The sequence below is a fragment of the Rhipicephalus microplus genome, chromosome 2 (assembly GCF_043290135.1).
Source record: "Rhipicephalus microplus isolate Deutch F79 chromosome 2, USDA_Rmic, whole genome shotgun sequence".
NCBI lineage: Eukaryota > Metazoa > Arthropoda > Arachnida > Ixodida > Ixodidae > Rhipicephalus > Rhipicephalus microplus.
Window position 1 is genome coordinate 280013435 of NC_134701.1, and position 20894 is coordinate 280034328.

The 20894-nt window shown below is 49.1% G+C and overlaps 1 protein-coding gene across 1 annotated transcript in view; it reads left to right on the top strand.

Moving 5' to 3' along the window:
• The window catches only part of nej (CREB binding protein nejire), a 96756-nt gene that overhangs the window by 26449 nt on the left and 49413 nt on the right, over nucleotides 1-20894 (top strand). The window contains exons 5-7 of the mRNA XM_037430738.2: nucleotides 4802-5153; nucleotides 8019-8186; nucleotides 20563-20857. Of these exons, the coding sequence (XP_037286635.2) occupies nucleotides 4802-5153; nucleotides 8019-8186; nucleotides 20563-20857 (815 nt within the window). The remainder of the gene's footprint in view (nucleotides 1-4801; nucleotides 5154-8018; nucleotides 8187-20562; nucleotides 20858-20894) is intronic.

Genomic DNA, 20894 nt, shown 5'->3' on the forward strand with positions numbered 1-20894 from the left:
CTCTACGCTACTGCGAAGCCCCACTTCAAGGCTAAATGAACATATTACCCTCACATCGATTCATCATTTTTAAAGTCTAAAAGCGTGTTATACCGCCTATATGCTCTGACTATAGTTGATTTTAAAGCATAACCCATTTTACAGGTTATCGCTTTCATTCTACAGGAACTCAAATTGTGCTAATATTCAAAGTTTTTTTCTACTTTGAACAAGAAAAAAAATAGATAGGTTTTGTTTCACATTTTTATATAATATTCTGGAGTCTAGTTAAGGGGGGACGTGGCAAGTAAAACTAATTTTTTTATTAATGTACTGTTTGTGATGAAATTTGGTGTGTGTATGTGGATGATTGTGAGGATTCCAAATATGAAAACCGTTTTCAAATACCTTTTGTACTTTTTGAGTTACAAGCATAATTATACTAATTAATGCTCTTCACACTTAAAGAGATAATTATTGCTAAATGAAATTATTTTTTCATATTATTATGTTCCCAAAGCATCAACTTGTGCAAAGAAGCTATTAGTTGATTTTTCTAGTTCTTGTAACCATAAATAAAATTTCCAAAACATGGATGTTGTTTTGCGCACACATCGCAGTAATTATAAAATGTGTTCTAAAAATTTTAAATGATGAGTAAGAAGAGAGATAAAGCTTTATTGCACTGCTAAAGGCCTCCTGAGCCTAGTGCAAAAAACGGAACGACTCTATCAGTCTTTGTTAGAAAATGACAGATGTTCTAGCGAAGGCACATAGGCGAAAATCAAGAGTTGAGAAAACTGACTTTGAAAGTTCACTCTTGTTTGGAAGTTCACAACATGCCTAAAACACTCAGAATCCTCCTGGGCAGTAATCCTGAGATGCTGTGGCCTTGGCCTCTGTAGAGCGCAACCCAGTTTTGCGCTTCTTTGTCGTGGAACAATGCGCCTTTTGAGCCCTCTTTACCCTTTTGGCATCCTTTTCGGCTGCTCGCCGCAAAGAGCAGTCTCCTGGATTGAAGCCCAGTTGAGCAGTGATCTCTTGCAGCGCACTCTTGCAGCCACCATTGAAACGGCAGACTGCATCTGCAACTGCACTTTCCACACTTCGAAGGGACGCGAACTGGCTCTTGGACTGGAGTGACCAAATGAGGCTGTTCATACTCTCCACAGCGTTCTGGGTTTTTCCCTGCGCACACCTTTCAAGGAGCTCTTTGTTCGAGAGGCGCTTGTAGATTGGCAGCAGTGCCACTTGCACGTGAGGGGGCAGTTTATGTTTGTGAGGCGGCAGCGGCTCTCCCTTGGCCAATGCCTGATTGTGCGGGCACCAGGAGTCAGTCCCACTTGGGCACAGGTCGTGGTGTGGATCCTGGTCTGTGGATGTTACATGGTAATAAGTGGCCATGATGGCCCTCTCCATGCCAGGAACATCATTGGGGTGGCTCTTAATGGCCCAGCCATAATAATTCGTCAACTTCTTTATCAGGCCCTGCGTCAGCCGGCCTTTGCCACCCATGCTCAGTCCTCGGCCTTTGGATTTGTGCTCATCAAGAAGGTTGCGCAAGGAAGTGCCCATTCTTTTTTTCACATGGTTCACACACTCCTGTTTCTTAATCACCATGTAGCCATACACCTTGTCTTGCGTGAGGGCAAGGTACGTACGGCTGTCACCGTCGCAGAGCACATTGATGTATCGAAGCTTGTACTTGGTAAACGATCTTTCAAACATGATCCTAGCTGCTTCTACTTCCATTTGGCCTGCATTAGCATCGGTGTTCTTTTGGCACTGTGGCTTGTGTTTCTCAAGCCACTCCTCATAGTTGTCGTCACCTGGCTTGGGGCCAACAGCACAGCCTTGGCAGTAGTTGGACAGGACACAGTGGTCCAAGACCAAGCCTGTGTACAGCTCGATTACACAGCCCACGCCAATATGACTTCTGTGCCCCCTCGTCATCCACGTGCCGTCGTAAATGACGTCAATGTTGCCTGGCACTCCTCCTAGGTCCTTGTAAATGTCATGCACCTTCTGTGCACTTTCTGCTTCAATGCGGGTGGCAGCTGATGTGGTGGCAGGGTGGCTGTACTTCCTTTGCAGTCTCTGGTAGGACTTGTGGTGCAGTGCTCGATGCGAAATGTCCATCGCAGAAAAAATGTCATTTATGGCAGATTGTTTTCTGCCAACTGACTGCACAGCCCTCAAAGCACGCACGTTTACCTCAAAGGGGTTCGTTTTTTGTTGCCCGGAGCACCTCGGGGACGACCACGCACTGTTCACTATGCCACAATTGTCACAAAAAAGTCCCATCCTCGCCGCGAGTCCAAGGCAGTGCGTAGTCTCGAGGCGTATCGACCCTTCGTCGCACTTGTTGCACTTTACTGACGAAAGCAGACCGTTCAGCATCTTCTTATTTACAATGAAGAATGTGGAGTCCTTACCGCCGTCATTTTCGTCGCAGCCTTCGTTCAGAAGCTCGAGCTTCCGCTTTGAAGCGGACTTCGATGCTACGGCATCCAAAACATCCCGCCTTGTCTGCTCCCGCTGCGCGATTTCTTCACTGCTCGGAATCTGGGCCGAAACTCGCGATAGAATGTTCGACGCGCGCACGCCCGGAGTTGCAACGGCTGCCGACGCGGTGCCACCGCAATCGGGTTCGCGAGAGCGTCCATCACGGTCGACGGCATCCGGCGGTCTGACATACGACGATGTGGCACCTTCCACACTCTCGGCCTCACAACAATCAGCGAAGGTTCTGAGTAGAGGCTCCGTGACGCTTGAAGAGCATGCTCCGTCCGGAACTGCGACTGGGACGGCAGCCGCAGTCGTCTGCCCTTTGTTCCAAGCTTTCCGACGCTTGCCGTACTTGTGGACGCTCCGGAACTTTTTTTGCGACAACATAGCACCGCAGTATGAGCAAGCACTCAGAAGAGACCACCGATGTAAACAAAGCTTGGTAAAAAAAAAGCGGCGGCCGCAGATGCGCTCGCGCTTCCAAGGTTGCCAAGGTGCGCGGCGCAGCTTTGACCAGTAAGAGGTCGCGCCTGCTACCACGTGACCCGCGCAGCCAATTGCCGTTCTTCGTTTTTGTTTTTTTACTTGCTCCTCGCGCTTTTATTTTCACTCGGCGAAATACGAGACCGCGACCATCGGGAAGCCGGCTTTCTCCTCTTTCCAAAGCTACCAAAATGGCGGCCCACAGTCAACAACTTAGCGCGTTTGTGCGGCGTGAACAACACCGTTTCAGGGGCTTTTTTTTTCGCACTTTTCGGCGACTAGCCTCGGCAAAAACACTATTTGCGGGATTTGTAGCGCACGTTTCGCTGTAATATTTTAGAACAAGGAAGTTGAAGGTCTGAAGATTACGAAAAAAAATAAATCAGAAAATCGCATATTTTGACCAAAATCGGCACTTTACTTGCCGCGCCCCCCCTTAAGTCATGACAAATATGCCCTTTTTTTATCTAGAGTATGTGATATATGCTATTTGAATTCGATTCAAAATCATTTGATCAAAATCACTGTTCATTGGTGCTTCGTGTTCTGCAGAGAGTCGAGTAAGATTAAACACCATGGTGTTCCTAAAAATTAGTACATAAGACAATGACTGTTAAAGGTGTAACTTTCTGCCAATGTGTGTGACAACACCATGTTAGCATTACTGTTGGTCAACCTATTTTGTCATAGTTTTAATTAAAATTGGAATAAATGTTTGAATGAAGTCTGGTGGACTTGATTTACAATAGAAACTAACTAGCGACACTAGTTCCAGCGGGACAAACTACAAATCAGGGACACTGTGGCATGGTTACGACATTACCTGTGATGCTATAGATTCGCCAAACTGTGCCAAGACTTAAAATCTCCTACAACCTGGTACGTTTCAGCAAAAATTTAATAATTAGCGCTCAGCATGTGCCAAGATGTCATTATGCAGTGTATCGGAGAAAAAGAAAAAAAAGATGCCAGGTGTTTCAGAGAGATCCTTTTATTACCGTTTCTGCTCAACTTGGAACATATAACGGATTGTGGAAAAATTTCTGAAAGTTGTTATGTATTGCCGTAAAGCTAGCTTAGCTGCATAAATGTAAAGCACTGCTATGAAACCTTTTTTGCAATCCAGAATTTACACTTCTTTTTACTTTTTTTTAAAACGTGTTGCAGGGCTAGAGGTGAAATGTCCTGCTTAAAATATTCAAATGTTCTTTTTTATGAGGGCAGGACAGAAAAGTTTATGGTATGAATAATGACATGACGGCACACGGGCCACGACTCCTTCTGTGGGATCAGTCATCGTGTTGCCAATCCAGACTATGCAAATAAATTTTCTTTGTGGAATGTGTTATGATTTTCTTTTTTTTCTACTAGTGGTGGTTAGCCCACATTTGAGCCGACTTACAATTATGTAAGTACAGTAAATTGAGAACAGTAGCAGCTGAACGAAAAGTGATGTCATATTTGAAGTCTGCACAAAAAAAAATATTAGAATGGCAGACTTTTTGAACAAGAAAGAAAAAAAAAGCCTTGAGTATTCTCACCTCTTGAAATGATGAAAAAAAAAAGCATGAACAATAAAAGAGAAATGATAAAAACAAAGTTCCGTGTTGACATGATAGAAAGCAAGGTTTTTTCACTGAATCCTAGAGGTAAAAAGCTTTTGTAATCTGCCATATTGCTCCTAAACCTGTTAAGAATACAGGTTCGACTGTGTGTAACATGTTTGTTAATGACTTCTGCTGCAGCTTTTGCAAATGATGTGTTGTACCATGGTTCAATTCTCAAGATTGCAAGCACCATTGCACAGGGCATGCTTCCTTGTACTCTGCAGGTTCGCCAGTGCTCATTACCCCACTGCCGGACAATGAAGAATGTGTTGAACCACATGACCAACTGCCAGGCGGGAAAGGCATGTCCCGTGCCCCACTGTGCTTCCTCACGGCAGATCATCTCTCATTGGAAAAACTGCACACGCAATGACTGCCCCGTCTGCCTGCCCCTGAAGCAGGCCTCGGATCGGCGGCAGCAGCAAGCTGGTGCTGCAGTGCCGCCTGGCCAAACGGGACAGGGCCCTGCACCAGCTGACATGCAGCGGGCATACGCTGCCCTGGGCCTTCCTTACAATGCAGCGGGTGGGGCCTCGGTTGGCCAGCTGGTCAACCGGGGGCAGCCAGTTGCCCAGAGTAAGTGGGGGTTTCCTGCCGCTGTTTTCATTGTACCCAATTGCTGTTGGAAACCTTTACCCACTTCTCATTCTAAAGAGGTGTCCTAAATTAAAGAAAGCACTAAAAGAATTTTACACCTTTTAAACTTTAAAAATGATGAATTGATGTGAGGGTAACCTTGAAGTGGGGCTTCGCAGTACTGTGGAGTTCCCCTGGTTAGGTGGACATGCTTGTGCAGACTGAAAAATTGCGAAACTTTTTTTTTTATTGCGGTTTTGAAATATACAGCAACTAGTGCGGTTATACTGTGAATTTCATGCCTCTTATACCATCATTTTAGCCGCTAAGACTAGGCTTGTGCAAATATTCGAATGCTTCGAATATTCGAACCAGTAGTAGGGTATTCGAATTCGCTACAATTCGAATTTAAATTATTGAATATTTTGAAGTATTCGCAAGGAACAAATAAATGCATACAATTCCGAATGTACCGCCTGTAAAGGTAGTTTCACTGCGGTGTAGGGGTGCTAAAATGTGAAAGCAGCTATCTAGGAGAAATTCACTTTGCCGTGAAGCCCTTCTTTAAATTAAAAGGGGCCCTGAAACATTTTTTGAGCATTTTAAGAAAACGCTGCCGATTGGTACCGAAAACATGCAAGCTAAACATCATAGTGCAGCACGCGGTGTGCAATTCAAAACAAAGTCTCAAAGTCAGCGGAAAATTGCTTCCAGCACTTTCGTTGGGACAAGAAGAGAGAATTCACTTGCAGCTAGCGACAAATTTTTGCAGCTCTGCGCGTAGTGAAAAAATTCTAAAAATTTTTTGGCCGGTGAGTTCATCAAGCAATAAGCTTCTTCAGTGAATCCATTCTATGGCTCCTTGAAAAAGTGTCGCACGGCCCCTGTAAATAGAAATAGCACCCTCAAATCAATTCATTTTATTAAGCTTAAAAGCTTGTTATGACGGCGCATATGCTTTCAGTATAATAAACTTAAAAATGTTACATATTGTAAGGGTTATGACTCGCATCCTGCCAAAGTCAAATCCTGCTACTACTCAAAGTTTTTTCGGCTTCTTTTGAACGGAAAAAGAAAATGCCATTTGCCCTATTTCAATTTTTAAAGGATATTGTGCAGGTTAGTTAAGTCATAATAAATATGCCTGTTTTTATTCATATGTCCTATGTACTATTCGAATTCGATTTGAAATTATTCGACCAAAATCACTATTCGTTTCGAATTTGCTTCGAGCCTAAAGTTCACTATTCGCACAAGCTTAGCTAAGACCCTTTATACTGCGCCTATTAACTAAATCTGAGCCTGAACTGATGTTGAAATTGCACATTTTCTGCGACACGCCCCTGCCCTTTCATGTGTGCCAATGCAACCATCTTGATCTCTTTTGAGAGCCGTCTTTTGCCTTCAAATTTCCGCCAGAACGAGCCCGATTCAGCCATTGGCAGCTTGAAAATGCACGGCAAAAAGAGGTAACGGAGCGCTCTCCTATTCGCAACATCGCACATGTGATTTGAGCTTGCCTCCCTATTGATGGAGTCTCCTGGCTATCGTCTGCTCCACGTGAAGTCCAAGTCGCTGTGGCAGAAGCAGTGCTCAAGTTCAAAACAGGCAATGAAAGGGCATCGGAAAACATCATGAAAGAGCTGAGCCTAAACACCAGCTGGCAAAACCGCAGCCTGAAAAGCATCGAGGGTGCACGACAGCATTAGCCAAGAAGCCACAAGCAACTGAAAACATGCCCCATTGCTAAAAAAGCACCACACAGGGTCTCATAGTGAAAAAACTATATGCACGGTGCATACTGAGCTTTTTCAAGTGCAGTTATGTAAATAAATGAGTTTCGTTTGTTTTTCTCAGTTTTCTCAAAACATGCTTTTTGGTCACTTTACTAGTTTGTCAGGTTGACATCTTATGATCTAGAACACCTAGTGTAATTATTTTTTTTGTTAACATAAAGCCCAATCTGTGTATTACAAAGTGATGAGAGCAGAATTTTCCTTTGTAGCTCATATAAATTTAACAGTTATTAGATTTCTTTGTATGTCATGGCTATCACATAACTCCCGAACTTTCATCATCTGCAGAATCACTAGTTCTTCTTTGAATTTAAATCTGCTTGCAGCATTGCACATATTGCACTGTCTAGCAATGCAATAATATTCTATTCTCGATCACACTTTCTTTCCTATTGTCTTCAAAAACGATAGAGTGGCAGCATTGTGTATCTTCTGAAATAATTGACCTACAATAAACATTTTTGCATGTTTAAAATCAGCAAGAAAATCTACATGTATATTTTCATCATGTTTGGTGTAAAAATTCAGAAATTATCTCCACGCACCATGTCCTCCTTAAGCAGTGCCTGACCATGGGTCGCTATAACCATGATGTGTTGTTAGTAGTGGCCAGATATTAGTCTGCAAAGGGTTAAAAGACACAGTTGCGTCAGCGCACAGTCTATGTATATTACCATATTGAGTGATGGCTTCTAAAAAGACTGAAAAAAAAAAAAAAGAACAGAAGTACCTTGATGTTTGTATCAGTTTGCCATGATGTAGTAGATTTTGTGTGCGTTAGTGTTTTCATCAGTAAGAATGGCTACTGGAGCTTGTTGAACAATTACTGGTACGGCCATAAGTTGAGCATATGTGTGATATAAAAAAGCATGCTGGCAAGATGGAAAAAAGTCCGACTCGCTTATCTTTCTGGGTGATGTTCAAACCGATTTCTGAAGCTTTCAGACACTGTGAAATTCGTTTTTAGTTTGTTAACGCTGCGAGAACCAGATCAGTTGAGATAATAATCTGCTGCTTTCATTCTCAAAAGTATAGGAATTTGGCTTATCAGTTTGTCCTCTTTGTGCAGTGAACGACCTGCAAGTGCCACCTGGGCCTAGCCATTGCAGTCCTCAGGATCTGCTGACAGGGCCAAGCCCAAATTCTGTAGCTCCATCTCAGGGGACTCCTCCTGCTGTGGTGTCCTCCATGGCTGCCCAAGCACCTCAGAGGCCTCCCCTGGGACCTGCCACTCAAGGTGGCTGCTGTTCATACCTATGACATTAGGCTGTGTTTGTGAGGCTGTTTGTCATTGGCTGATAGGGCTGTGTTTCAGGGACTGTGATGCATGGTATGGCATAGGGTGGGTCACTTGGTGGTAGTTATGGGGAGGCACTGGTCTTAAAAATTCTTTTTTTTTATTTTGAGTATTTAGAGCTGAAAATTTTGTGATTTGCATTTCTCATAGCTGAATACAAATATGCAATTAGTTTCCAGCTGTCACTTCCAGATTTTAAAATATTGACTGTTCCATAAACTTGCATTCTGCCCCCTCTTTAAACAGTTTTCTCACAAAAGATTGCTGCAAATTGGAAATGCCAGTGTTCTGTAAAGAACAGAGTGTGCAAGGAAACCATAATTTTATTTTAGCTTCATTGGTTCAAGAGTTGTGGCCTTACAAGTAGACTCATCAAAATCCTAAAACAGTTGCTTAATTATATCACTAATTAAATCACTGTTCTTAATGGAACTATCATAATATTTTGGTCTTGTTGTACTCATCAATGTAATAGCTTTCAAATGCTGCAACAATTATCAAATTCCAACCACTAGATCAAAAGATACTGTGCGCAATGGCCTCAGACTTGATGAAAAGGAGTTTAGGGGAGGGGGAGGAGCATATATATTAAACAGGCAATGGTGTAAATCAGTGCAGTAGTGATGCTAGAAGTCACGATGAGTGCAGTCATCATTCTTCGAGCGCTTTTTCTCATTGCATACCAGATGTTTCCAGGGTTTGCATAGTTTATCATCAGATCGGCATACAGCATTTTGACGGTGCTTGCGCAGTCGTCAGTAGCGTGCGCGGTAGCCTCCTTCAGAGCAGGAATCATTCCCACTTTCACGTAATTTTTATATGTCTTTGCATCTCCGTGAAGCATTCAGGGTGAAAAAAAAATGTAATTCAGCGCAGTTTGTCTATTTGCTGTCCCGCGCAAACCGCGATCATGTGGATCTCGAACGGGTCGTGCCCCGCATCCCCCCACCACTTGCTCTCGGCGAGCACCGTACAAATTTCAGTTCCCCGCACTCATCACACGTCAGCACAAGTTTCGTGGCGATGCCATATTGCCAATTTTTTCTTGGAAATGCTGCCAGGCCCGCCAGACACACCGCACTTCATACACTGAAGCAGCTTACGACGTTGAATGGCGTTCCAGTAGTCACAGTTGCTTCCGAGTTTCAAAAAACAGACCGCTTGCGTCGTGAGGCTGACGTCGATGAAAGGTCCCTTTGAATGTCACTCGCACTACACAGAAGGGCCACCAGGGGAGTACCGACGCGCAGATCTCGCATTTGATCGTTTGCCCCGCCTATCGCGTCCGTGATCGTGGGAGCTGCGTTCGTTATAGCACTGGCACAGCCAGCTTTTTCCGTGCTCTTAGCGGCAGAGGGTTTCGCTGATAAGATGCTGCATGCTCTCAGGCGCCGTTTCGCTTCTTTTTTAATGCATGAGCAGTATGGAACTTTCGATGACTGCCTGCCATCGCACCGATCGCACAGCCGTCACTTAGGCCTCGTCACAAAATGGCGGATTGCATACCGCTGTCTAGCAGACGAATCTATTAACATCCAATAGGGAACCGGGAACTGCCCCACATGATAGAAACGCACCAATTATGCGCGAGTATTTGTTTTTTTTATTCGCGATAGCTGTGTTGTTGCTAGATGAAAAGCGTTCTTTTGCTAGGAACAGACAAAAGAATACGGCTTTCAAATGAGACCAAAATGGCCACGCTACTTCGCGTGGTTCTTGGGTGCTGCGGCGTCGAATATTGTATACAGTTGAACCCAGTTTAGGAAGTCTTTATTAGGAGATGGTGCATGCACCTAATTATTTATTTATTTATTTATTCATACTGCAATCCCTATTACAGAGATTTTAGCAGGGTGCTTACAGATATAATTTTCACAATGTTGGCACTCAAGAATGCATAAACCAAACAAACAAACAAGCGAAAAAATAGAACGGCATGATGTGAACAATGGGGTCAAATTTGCTGCAAATAACTTTAAGGACGGCTCCATCACTTGGTTATTAATTAGTCCATTCCACTGAGTTACTGTACGAGTGAAAAAGGAATATTCGAAGCAGTTATTTCGGGACCGGAAAGGGGTTATTGTAAGTTGATGCCTTTGGCAGGTGGCGTACCCAGAAGAAAAGGAAATGATATTGGAAACATCAAGCTTGTAATGCCCTTTAATTATTTGGTAAAGAAATAGTAGTCGTATTAAACGATTTCTTTCGGTAACTGAAGGCTCATTGGCACGATGTAGGAGTTCAGTTATAGAGGTGCGTCCAAAGCTATTGAAGATAAAGCGGACTGCCTTTTTCTGCACGTTTTCCAATTTAGTTATGTTAGCTTTAGTGAAGGGGTCCCAAACAATCACTCCATATTCTAACACTGGGCGAATGATAGTCCTGTACGCTAGAGTACGCACCTTGGAATTAGAATGTTTTAAAGCTCTTCGAAGGAAAAATAGTTTTCGGTTAGCGTTTGTAATTACGGAGTCAATATGTTTAGTCCAGCTAAGGTCATTGGTAATCCAAAGGCCAAGATACTTAATGTTAGTTACCTCAGAAAGGGTGAAACTTGCGGTGGAATAATTAAATAGTAGGGGTTTTTTATAACATCATTATAATATGAGAGTGCATCCATTTATTATTACTGTAAGCAGCAGGCCTGTGTGAATAGTGAGTTTAAGGTTGTGGTGTACACGCATCCCGAAGGAGTACGGCCACCAGCGTGGGTCCGGTCTTAGCGAGCCGCAGGGCACGCGTCAACCGTCGCCGTGGCGAGAACACGATACTGCTCAAGTCGCAACACTTTATTGTGGCAACACCAAACGCAGTACAGCCCGTTGCAAAAAGGCACGGCGGGAAAGCAAATAGGCTTATCCACGCCACGGGCACAAAGTACTACACAGGGTGCCACGAGCACGTCTCCGCGGTAAAGGTGATCCACGGAGACACCGGGACAAAGGGCCCGGTTGCTCGAGCGAGGGCAAAGGCGCTCGCGTTGGCTTCGGAGGGAGACGGGTCGGCGTAGCTAGGCCAAGCACTAGGACCCGTACTGCCCTTCGGCCGTGAGTACGCAGCGGGGCAACAGCGGGTGAGCGTTCGCCTTGGGCGCCAGGCGCCGTCAGCGAAGTCCGACGAGCCCCGACTGACGGGAGTCGACGGACGAAAAGATAGCGTGGCTCACCGTTTGCTGTCCCGGAGAGTATCTGCCCGCTCCCGACGCAGCGCGCAAAAACCTCTCTTGGGAGTCCCCGCGCGCGGCGCCACCGTCAACATCCGCTACCGGGTGAGGGAGTTAAACGTCACTCCGCTCTCTCAGCGCGGCAGACAGCAAAGGAGGGCAGACATGTCGGGACATGAGAACGGCAGAAAAGGCGGCAAAGCCCGCGCAAAGGCAGCGGGCTAGCCTCAATTCCCACATCCCCCTCTCCTAAATTTGCCCTTTACCGGTCAGCAAAAGGCAGCCGGACGTCACTCATGCAGTTAAAATGACACTGCTATGAGCGACAGCTAACCTCAGTCCAGCCCTGCTACTGCTGCTTAAAAGAAATATGATTACAAAGGAGAAACAAAAACATAAATAACAAAATAAACACATGACACTACACAAATAATTGCGGAAGGGAGCACAGAAACGTGGCACTAGTGTTCGTGGTGCTGAAGGGGGATAGCGTCCACTGCGCGGAGGGGCGGAAAGGCGTGACAGTGTCCGCTGGGTGCGATGCCCGAGTGCGAGGTCAGAGGTACCGGAAGGGGGGGGGGTGCTCACTGATGGCTCGTTGCTGGTCTTGATAAGCAGCGAGTCCGACGAACGCTGCCTCGGCTGTGCTTCGGAGGCCCCCGCATTTCTGGCTCGATGATGAAGCTGGAACGTTGCGCGAAGCCGGGCCTCTCCAGTGCTCAGGGAGGCCGACCCAAATTGGCTGCGAATGGCGTTGGCCGGCAGCATATAGCTGCTTTCAGCTGGCCTCGCGCAGGAGCCATGGTGGTAAAGGCAGCGGGGCTTCTTCGACGACGGCCGAGAGCAGAGCACAGCCAGATGGTCTGACGTCAGTGGGTCAATGACCCCCCAGCACCTCCAGCGTCTGCATCGATGGGGGGAAGCCATGACGCACTCTTCGCGGGCTCGCACTGAAGCGTCACGCACTTACACACGCACGCACACACACCGCCGACGGCTGCGCAAGCGTAGACGCAAAGCGTCCTTCGTCTCTCTCCCCCGGCAAGCACCGACACTCAAGGTCACACACAGCTCCCTTCGCGGTAGACGAAACGAACACGAAAAAAAAAAAGTAAACACAGAGCATACTGACACTAAACATCTGGCAAAAAAAACAAAATACAAATAACACTTAATATTAGACAAAAGAAACATAAAATACACATGAACACTTAAAAAAAAAGAAACACTGGCAGCAAACAGGGCGGGGTCAACTTCTTTACGAGAAAAGGCCGTAAAGAAGCTAACCTATACTGAGGCTAGACTAAACTGAGGGCCTTCGGTTGCGGAGAAGTCCGCCGTCCGGCGCGAGATCACAAAGGTGACCGCTTCCTCAGATTATACCGGTGCGGGGTCCGAATGCGGTCCGCCGCTCCGGGTGTGCCCCGTTGCTGGCGCGCAGTGCCGCAGGGCTCTGGCGCGAGCTCGTCAGACCGTGATACAAAGGGTTTCAGGTCTGCGATATGGGCACGGCTGAGTTTTCCCGCCTGGGGATCTTTCAGCAAGTACGCGAGTGGAGTGCAAGCTTTCTCCACTCGGTACGCACCAAGCCACTTAGGAGCGAGCGAGGTTGAGAACCCCTTACTGGCATCGCTAAGGGCGTGGTTGCGCTTCAGGACAAGATCGCCCACCTCAAAAACTAGGTCGCGATGCTTGCGGTCATATTGGGCCTTCTGCTGAGCCCTGGCCGACGCCAAACTTTGCCTTGCTTTGCAGAAAGCTCGACAAAGCCTGTCCCGAAGTGCCGACGCGTAAGCGGAGCAGTCTGCCGGCGCCTCCTCGTCCTCGAGCTGGCATTGAGTGACGCTGGTCACCGGATTTGCCAACTCCCTTCCAAAATTTAAGAAGGCGGGCGAGAAACCAGTTGAGCGACTCTCGGATGTTCGAATAGCGAACGCGAGCTCACTCAAATGGTCTGCCCAGTCCCTTTGACTTTCGGCAAAGGCCGCCAACATCGGTTTGAGCGTACGATTGACGCGCTCCGTCAAATTGGACTGGGGATGGTAGGGTGAAGTGGTGCAGTGATCAATTCCGAGGGAACGGCACGTGACACCAAACACCCGAGCGGTGAAATAAGAAGCATTGTCAGTGATGAGCCTTTCCGGGAAGCCGAACCGGCAAAACACTTCCTGCAGCTTCTCAAGCACCGCTCGCGCTGTCACCTTCCGAAGTGGGAAAAGTTCCACCCATTTCGAAAAATGATCAGCGACTACCATCAGGTGAATGAACCCCTGCTTACTTCTGGGAAATGGTCCCATTAGATCGCAGGTGGCCACTTGCCACGGACGCTCACTGACAATCGGTTTCATCAGACCGGGCGGTTTGCCACCCCTTGATTTCACCGTTTGACAGACGCGGCAAGAACGGCAATAGCGAAAAATGTCTCGCTTCATGCCGGGCCAAGTCACAACGCGGCTCAGTTTTGCAAAAACTTTCGAGCCACTCAGGTGACCGGCCATGGGTTCGTCGTGAGAGGATCGCAACAGTGCGGCTCTCAGACATTTGGGCATAACCACCTTAAACGGGTCTATGGACTCGTCGTCAGTGGCTATATACTTCAGCAGGAGTCCGTCATGGTCCAGCAAATATGAATCCGCCGGGGACTCAGCGACACACGCTGGTTCGAGCCCCCTATTCGCGCCCGCTGCAGGGCAAGCAGCGTCACGGCGCTCCGTCTCGTCGAGACAGTCGTTATCGGCGCCCGCTGCAGGACAAGCAGCGTCACGGCGCTCCATCTCTCTGAGACCGTCGCATATTTCGCGACAAAACGGGTCACTTTGCTGGGCCTTCAGAAGCTCTTCTCTGCTGAAAGGGATGCCCATTCTCCCAAAATGGCGGAGTCTGGTATCGCGCCCACTCAGGACCGCAGCAACAACCGCTTGAGTCGGCGTTACGGGTTCGCTCTCGGCCTCGTGGCCTTCGGAAAGCTCCCCCGCTCGGCCGCTTCGCGGTGCGCCGCTTACCTGGTTAGCAGCCAAGGTTTGTCCGCATGGGGACTCACCCTTCACGCCGAACGGCGGCGAAGCTGCTGTTTCGCCCCCGACGCTTGCAAGTGCTAAGGCACCGCTAGCGGCGGTCGCACCGGGATCAAGGTCCTCGGCCGATAGTGGGGCACGAGATAGCGCGTCAGCTACCACGTTGGTGCTCCCCTTTCGATACTGCACCGAAAAGTCATAGTGCTGTATCAGGAGAGCCCAGCGCGCCAGCCTGCCGGCAGGCTCACGGAGCCGCATCAGCCAGCTGAGCGCACTGTGATCCGTTTGCACTACGAATTTCGTCCCATCAAGATAGACGTCAAACTTCCGCAGTGCAAACACGATGGCGAGGCACTCCTTTTCGGTCACGGAATAATTTTTCTCCGCAGAGACCAAGGAGCGGCTGGCAAAGGCCAACGGCTGCAACACGCCATTGTATTCCTGTAGGAGAACAGCTCCTAAACCCAGATCGCTCGCATCAGTCTGTACAACGAACGGTCTGGTCAGGTCGGGGAGCTTGAGCTGCGCTGTCTCCGCTATGGCGTTAGACAGTCGGGAAAACGCCTCCTGCTGCTCAAGTCCCCATTGCCACTCGGCAGACTTACCCAAGAGTTTGCTCAAGGGCGCCTGCAGTCGGGCACAGGACGGAATGAAGGAACGGTAAAAGTTGACCATTCCTAGAAAGCGGCGAAGGCCACGTACGTCCTTGGGCACGGGAAATTCGAGAATAGCTCGAAGTTTCTCCCGATCCGGCTCTATGGAGCCTTCGCCCAGCGTAAACCCGAGCAACTGAACACGGGTCTGCGCTAATTGGACCTTAGCGGGGTTAAGTGTCATCCCGGCGGTCCTCACCCTCTCGAGTACATCGGCAACATGGGCCAAGTGCTCTTCGAAGGTTCGTGAATAAATCACGATGTCGTCGAGGTAGCACATGCAGTATGACCACTTTGCTTCCCCGAGGACGCGGTCCATGAGTCTTTGAAACGTCGCAGGAGCATTGCAAAGACCAAAGGGCATACGAGTAAACTCGAACAACCCTCTGTGGGACGTGAACGCAGTTTTACACTGGTCACGGGTACCCATCCGGACCTGTAGATAACCTTTAGAGGCGTCAAGCGTGGTAAAGTACCGTGCATCACCCAGGTTACCTACGATGGAGTTTATCGTGGGGAGCGGATAGGCATCCTTTCGAGTCACTCCATTCAGACGGCGATAGTCGACGCACAGGCGATGACTGCCATCTTTCTTAGGCACTAGCACAATTGGAGACGCCCAAGAGCTAGACGAGCGGCGAATAATGCCAGCCGCAAGCATATCATCTAGCAACCCATCGATAATCTGCCTTTTGGCGAGACTGACGGGCCTGGGGTTACACTTCAAAGGAAGCGCGTCACCAGTTTCGATCACATGGCTCACAAAATCGGTGCAGCCAGGTTGATCGGTGAAGAGCTCGTCGTACTGACATAACAGTGTCGACAGACGAGCCTTCTGTGCTTCCTCCAACTGAGTCGCGCAGGCGACCAAAGGATGTAGTGCCTCTTCGTGTCGTGCCGGTCGATCCAAGCAGGGGTTTCGAGCCGACGAGCGCGGAACGCCAGGGTACGACCCCGGAGTTGGCGCACGACACGGTTCGTGCCGCGCCTCTCGTTCCCAAAGGGGACTGTGAGAGGGCAAATGCGGTGAGCGGGGGCTTGGCCCCGAACTCTGCGCAGGGCACGTTTCCGACGCTTCTGCCGCAAAGGCGACGGTAAGCGCCGGCGGGCTGATGAACGGCTTGAGTTGGCAAAATGGGCCATCACGATAGCCGCCATTCGCAATGTCCACAACGATACCGGTTTTAAGGAGAAAGTCCCGACCGAGAATCACTGGAACATTGAGCCCTGGAAGATGAATAAGACAGCAGCGTCTCATTCGATCTCCCCATCGGACAGTCAACCTTGCAGCGCCTGCCGAATGGGCCACGCCTTTCGCAAGGTTGAATGTCGTTCGGCTGTCCCGCAAGCGCACCGAGTGCTTCTGCAAGTGGGACAACACCTGTTCGCCAAACAACGAGGTGCTAGCGCCCGTGTCCAGCAAAGCCGAAAATTCACGGCCGGCAATGGTGACCGGAATGAACGGCGCGTGCGTATCAGCAAGAAAAGTGCTTGCCCTGCACGCAGAGGGAAGAAGCAAAGGTTGGGTCGGTCGTGCATTCACGAACGACCCGTAAGCCCGTTTCCCTGCCTCGCAGGAGGCCTGGATCTGGTGCATTCCCTTGCTATGTGCCCTCTTTCACGGCAGCGGTAACAGCGCACTCCATCACGGTCTGTATTCCCAGACGGAGCAGCTTCAAGCTGTCGTGATCGGCTCGCTACGTTATCGTAGGATACGTTCCTGCGAGCCGCACCTCCCACATTACGTTGGGTCGAAAAGCGTCCCTGTATGGAGGTTTCAGGCGGAGCAGCGCAGGCTGCCCGCCTTTCATGCATAAAGGGGTCAAGAGCGCGATCGCTCAACTCCCACGCACAGCCGGTTGCAGCCGCAAAGGCGGCGCGGAGAGGCTGTTGCCGTTGGGGAAGGGTCATGGCCCCTCTCCAAGCGCAGCGCGGCTCAAGGGCGTCGCTGGCTGGCGGCGGCGGGCGATAGGCACGCGCGGCGAGAATGTCGCCTTGTCGTTGAAGCACAGCTTCTTTAAAGACGTGAATGCTGTCATGAAGAGCAAGATTGTGTTCATTGCATGTGGTACTGTTTTTTTTTTTTTGGCAAAAAAACGTTCCAGATTTCTTTGTGCACATCTGCTTCTCTTTAAATTAAGTTGTCATAACTATAGTGTCTACCACTGCGAAGTGAAATTCTGTGCACTACGGTCATGAAAAAAAAATCTAGGAAATCGCACAGGTAGTTGAAACATACATGATCTTCACTTATCTACAGCCACACTGCAAGATAGTACGTATTTCAAGTCCTAACCTTGTGGTGTACACGTATCCCGAAGGAGTACGGCCACCAGCGTGGGTCCGGTCTCAGCGAGCCGCAGGGCACGCGTTAACCGTCGCCGTGGCGAGAACACGATACTGCTCAAGTCGCAACACTTTATTGTGGCAACACCAAACGCAGTACAGCCCGTTGCAAAAAGGCGCGGCGGGAAAGCAAATAGGCTTATCCACGCCACGGGCACAAAGTACTACACAGGGTGCCACGAGCACGTCTCCGCGGTAAAGGTGATCCACGGAGACACCGGGACAAAGGGCCCGGTTGCTCGAGCGAGGGCAAAGGCGCTCGCGTTGGCTTCGGAGGGAGACGGGTCGGCGTAGCTAGGCCACGCACTAGGACCCGTACTGCCCTTCGGCCGTGAGTACGCAGCGGGGCAACAGCGGGTGAGCGTTCGCCTTGGGCGCCAGGCGCCGTCAGCGAAGTCCGACGAGCCCCGACTGACGGGAGTCGACGGACGAAAAGATAGCGTGGCTCACCGTTTGCTGTCCCGGAGAGTATCTGCCCGCTCCCGACGCAGCGCGCAAAAACCTCTCTTGGGAGTCCCCGCGCGCGGCGCCACCGTCAACATCCGCTACCGGGTGAGGGAGTTAAACGTCACTCCGCTCTCTCAGCGCGGCAGACAGCAAAGGAGGGCAGACATGTCGGGACATGAGAACGGCAGAAAAGGCGGCAAAGCCCGCGCAAAGGCAGCGGGCTAGCCTCAATTCCCACAAGGTTCGAAGCAAATTGTGATTTCAAATCTAAATTGAATAGTACATATATGTCGTAGCATAAAGAAAAATAAACACTTTTGTCATGACCTAAATTACCTGTACGTTATTGTCTTTAAAATGAAACAAAGCCTGTGCAAGTGCCATTTTTTTATTGTGTTACAGAGAAAGTGAAAACAACTTTTAAGGGTAGAGTTGGCAATCAAAAAAGCTTTTTTTGTTCTTTGACCTAGAGTAATGAAATTTGGCAGGCATATTGAAGAGTGTCTGGAATAGCTATATATGAAGTTTCGGGGTGATAACTCAAGTAGTTTCAAATACAGCCGAGCCCACACATAATGGCCCCACTTAAAACGAACTTTCGCTTAAAATGAACAATATCTGCGTGACCGTGAAAGTATACATTGCTTCAATGGCACAAAATCGCACTTACAACGAACGGCTCCGAGCGCCCCTGATCGGTTACAGCGAACGAAGTCAGCGGTCTGCCAAATTCCCGGGAAACCAATTTCGACCACCAATCAAGCTTCCGCGAGGTGCCCATACATTCCTATTGTTAAACGCCGACCCTGCCTTCGCACCCCTCTAGTTGCCGCTCTCCCCAACCGCTTTTGTTACGCACCCCTCCATTCTTTGTCCCCCCGCTACTCCGAGCTTTCCGCATCACCAGACGAGGCCCATGTTTTCACACTGCCACCGATCTTTTGAAGACCGGTCGGCCATCTATCCTGTTTTTGATCGCTGGTACTGTCGTTGATGTCGCCAGCCTGGAGTGAGCAGACCATTTGCCAACATCGTTGGCCACTGACTGTATCCGATAGTCTGCGTCTAGTGCACGTGCGTACGCTACCCCACCGACTCTGATAATTTGCGATTAGTTTCGTGTTAAGGACTTGTTCTCGCTCACTTTGCCCTCGAATCAGCATGCCTTCCGCGCGCGTGCGGAAGCGCGAAAACGGCTGTTAATTTGCGTCGAATGAATCGCAAAATATCAAATTTCGTGAGGCCATGCAAACCCGCCGGCACAACAAGACGATTTCTTTTTATCACGGCCGCCGATTCTTCGAACGGCGCCGCACGCACCGAACGAGGCGGCCATGCTTTGACGTCTGCGCGCGCTGGCACTCTTTTTCAAGTTTTTCTACGTCCGAGTTTCACGGACCTTTCAAGCAAGCTACCCAACCTGCCTCCTTCCCGTGTGTATTGGTTTTCAAGGTCGCCCGCCCGCCGCATCCTCCCCTCTCTTTATTGCACGGAGGAAGGAATCTTACATTCCCCCGTGCTTTATCGCAACTCCTTGCCCTTCTTTCGCAAGTCTGCTCTCCTCTCTTGATCACAACCCCTTCGCCCGTCTCCACCGCTCCGCGACGCCCGTCACGCTGGCTCGAATTAGTTTCGTTTCCGACTGGAAACGCGCCCAGAGCTGTTCCACGCGTGTGCACATCTTGCTCGCTCTTGATGTGTGTGTGTGTGGTCATGATGGCCGACGAGAGGACTAGCACGCTTTTTCGTGCCGCTCAACAAAACGTCGAAAGTGTGACCGCTTCGCTTGAGCGTAATCCGCGTTTAGGTGCCGCGTTGTGGAGCGCTTGCTCATAGCTGTGTACCACCTGGCTGCCAACTTGCCGCTTCAGGCGTTCCGGTATTCAGCTGTGGAGATGGTGAATATTTCGTGGGCGGCGGTGATGGTTACATGTGCGCGAAACGTCGGGCCCCAATGTCGGTCCTGAAGCTTCCGAACAGGACCACTGCGGCGGCGATTTGTGGCAGGGGGTGGGACATCTGTTGCGATAGTTTAATCACGGCTGATGATGATGCAGACGCCGCAGAACCATGCACGGATTGTGAATTGTGAATGAAGGGCATTGTGAATGAAGTACACGTCGAGAGCGATTCGAAGGAATCGGATTGCGAGAACGACGAAACTTTGGAGCCAGTGCCTCATGCAGCTTACGCCACAGGCCTTGGCGAAGAGCATGCTGCCATTTAAAATAAACTCGAGACCGCCCTTATAGCTTCTGCTCTTCAAAACACGTGCGTCACAAACTTTTTTGGGCAAAACTTTTTGTGTTTTCATTCGCAAATTTTTTAAAAGCTGTGTTTCATTTACTACGAACTTCGGGATACAGCGAACGAATGCCCCGTCAGGCTCAGGTTAATTCTTGTTTAGGTGTACAGGCTCGACTGTACACCTAAACAGGAATTTTCACGGCTCAGCCCCCTTCACTGCAGTGAAACCATCTTCACAGGGGGTTACAATTTTAAATTTGAATTGAAGCTAATTTGAATACAGCAATATTTGATTGAATATTTGAAGCATTTGAGTATTTGCACAAGCCTAGTTTTCTGGCCTGATATGCACATTCTACATGAAGGCATAAGTGGGCAGTGAATATAAACAAACACTTTATTTTGCTGTACATTGTGGTGACTCTGTTTCTTTCTTTATCCAGGTGGGCCTCAATCATCGTTTGTTAGTGGGCCTACATCACCAGCAGCAGCAATGGCTGCTGCCAAATTGATGAAGGCTGTTCAGCAGCAGCAACAGCAGCAGCAACAACAGCAGCAGCAGCAGCAGCAACAGCAGCAAGGCGGCCCTGGGGCCGTGTCCATAGTTCCCCCAAACCAAGTGGCACCCCCTGGGGGTGCTCCAGGTGGTGTCAGCCTAGCGCAGCCAACAGGGGGAGTCGCTAAGGACTGGCACCAGTCAGTCACCCGGGACCTTAGGCATCACCTGGTGCTCAAAATGTGAGTGCATGCCTGCCTGCTCACTTTCATTGACAAC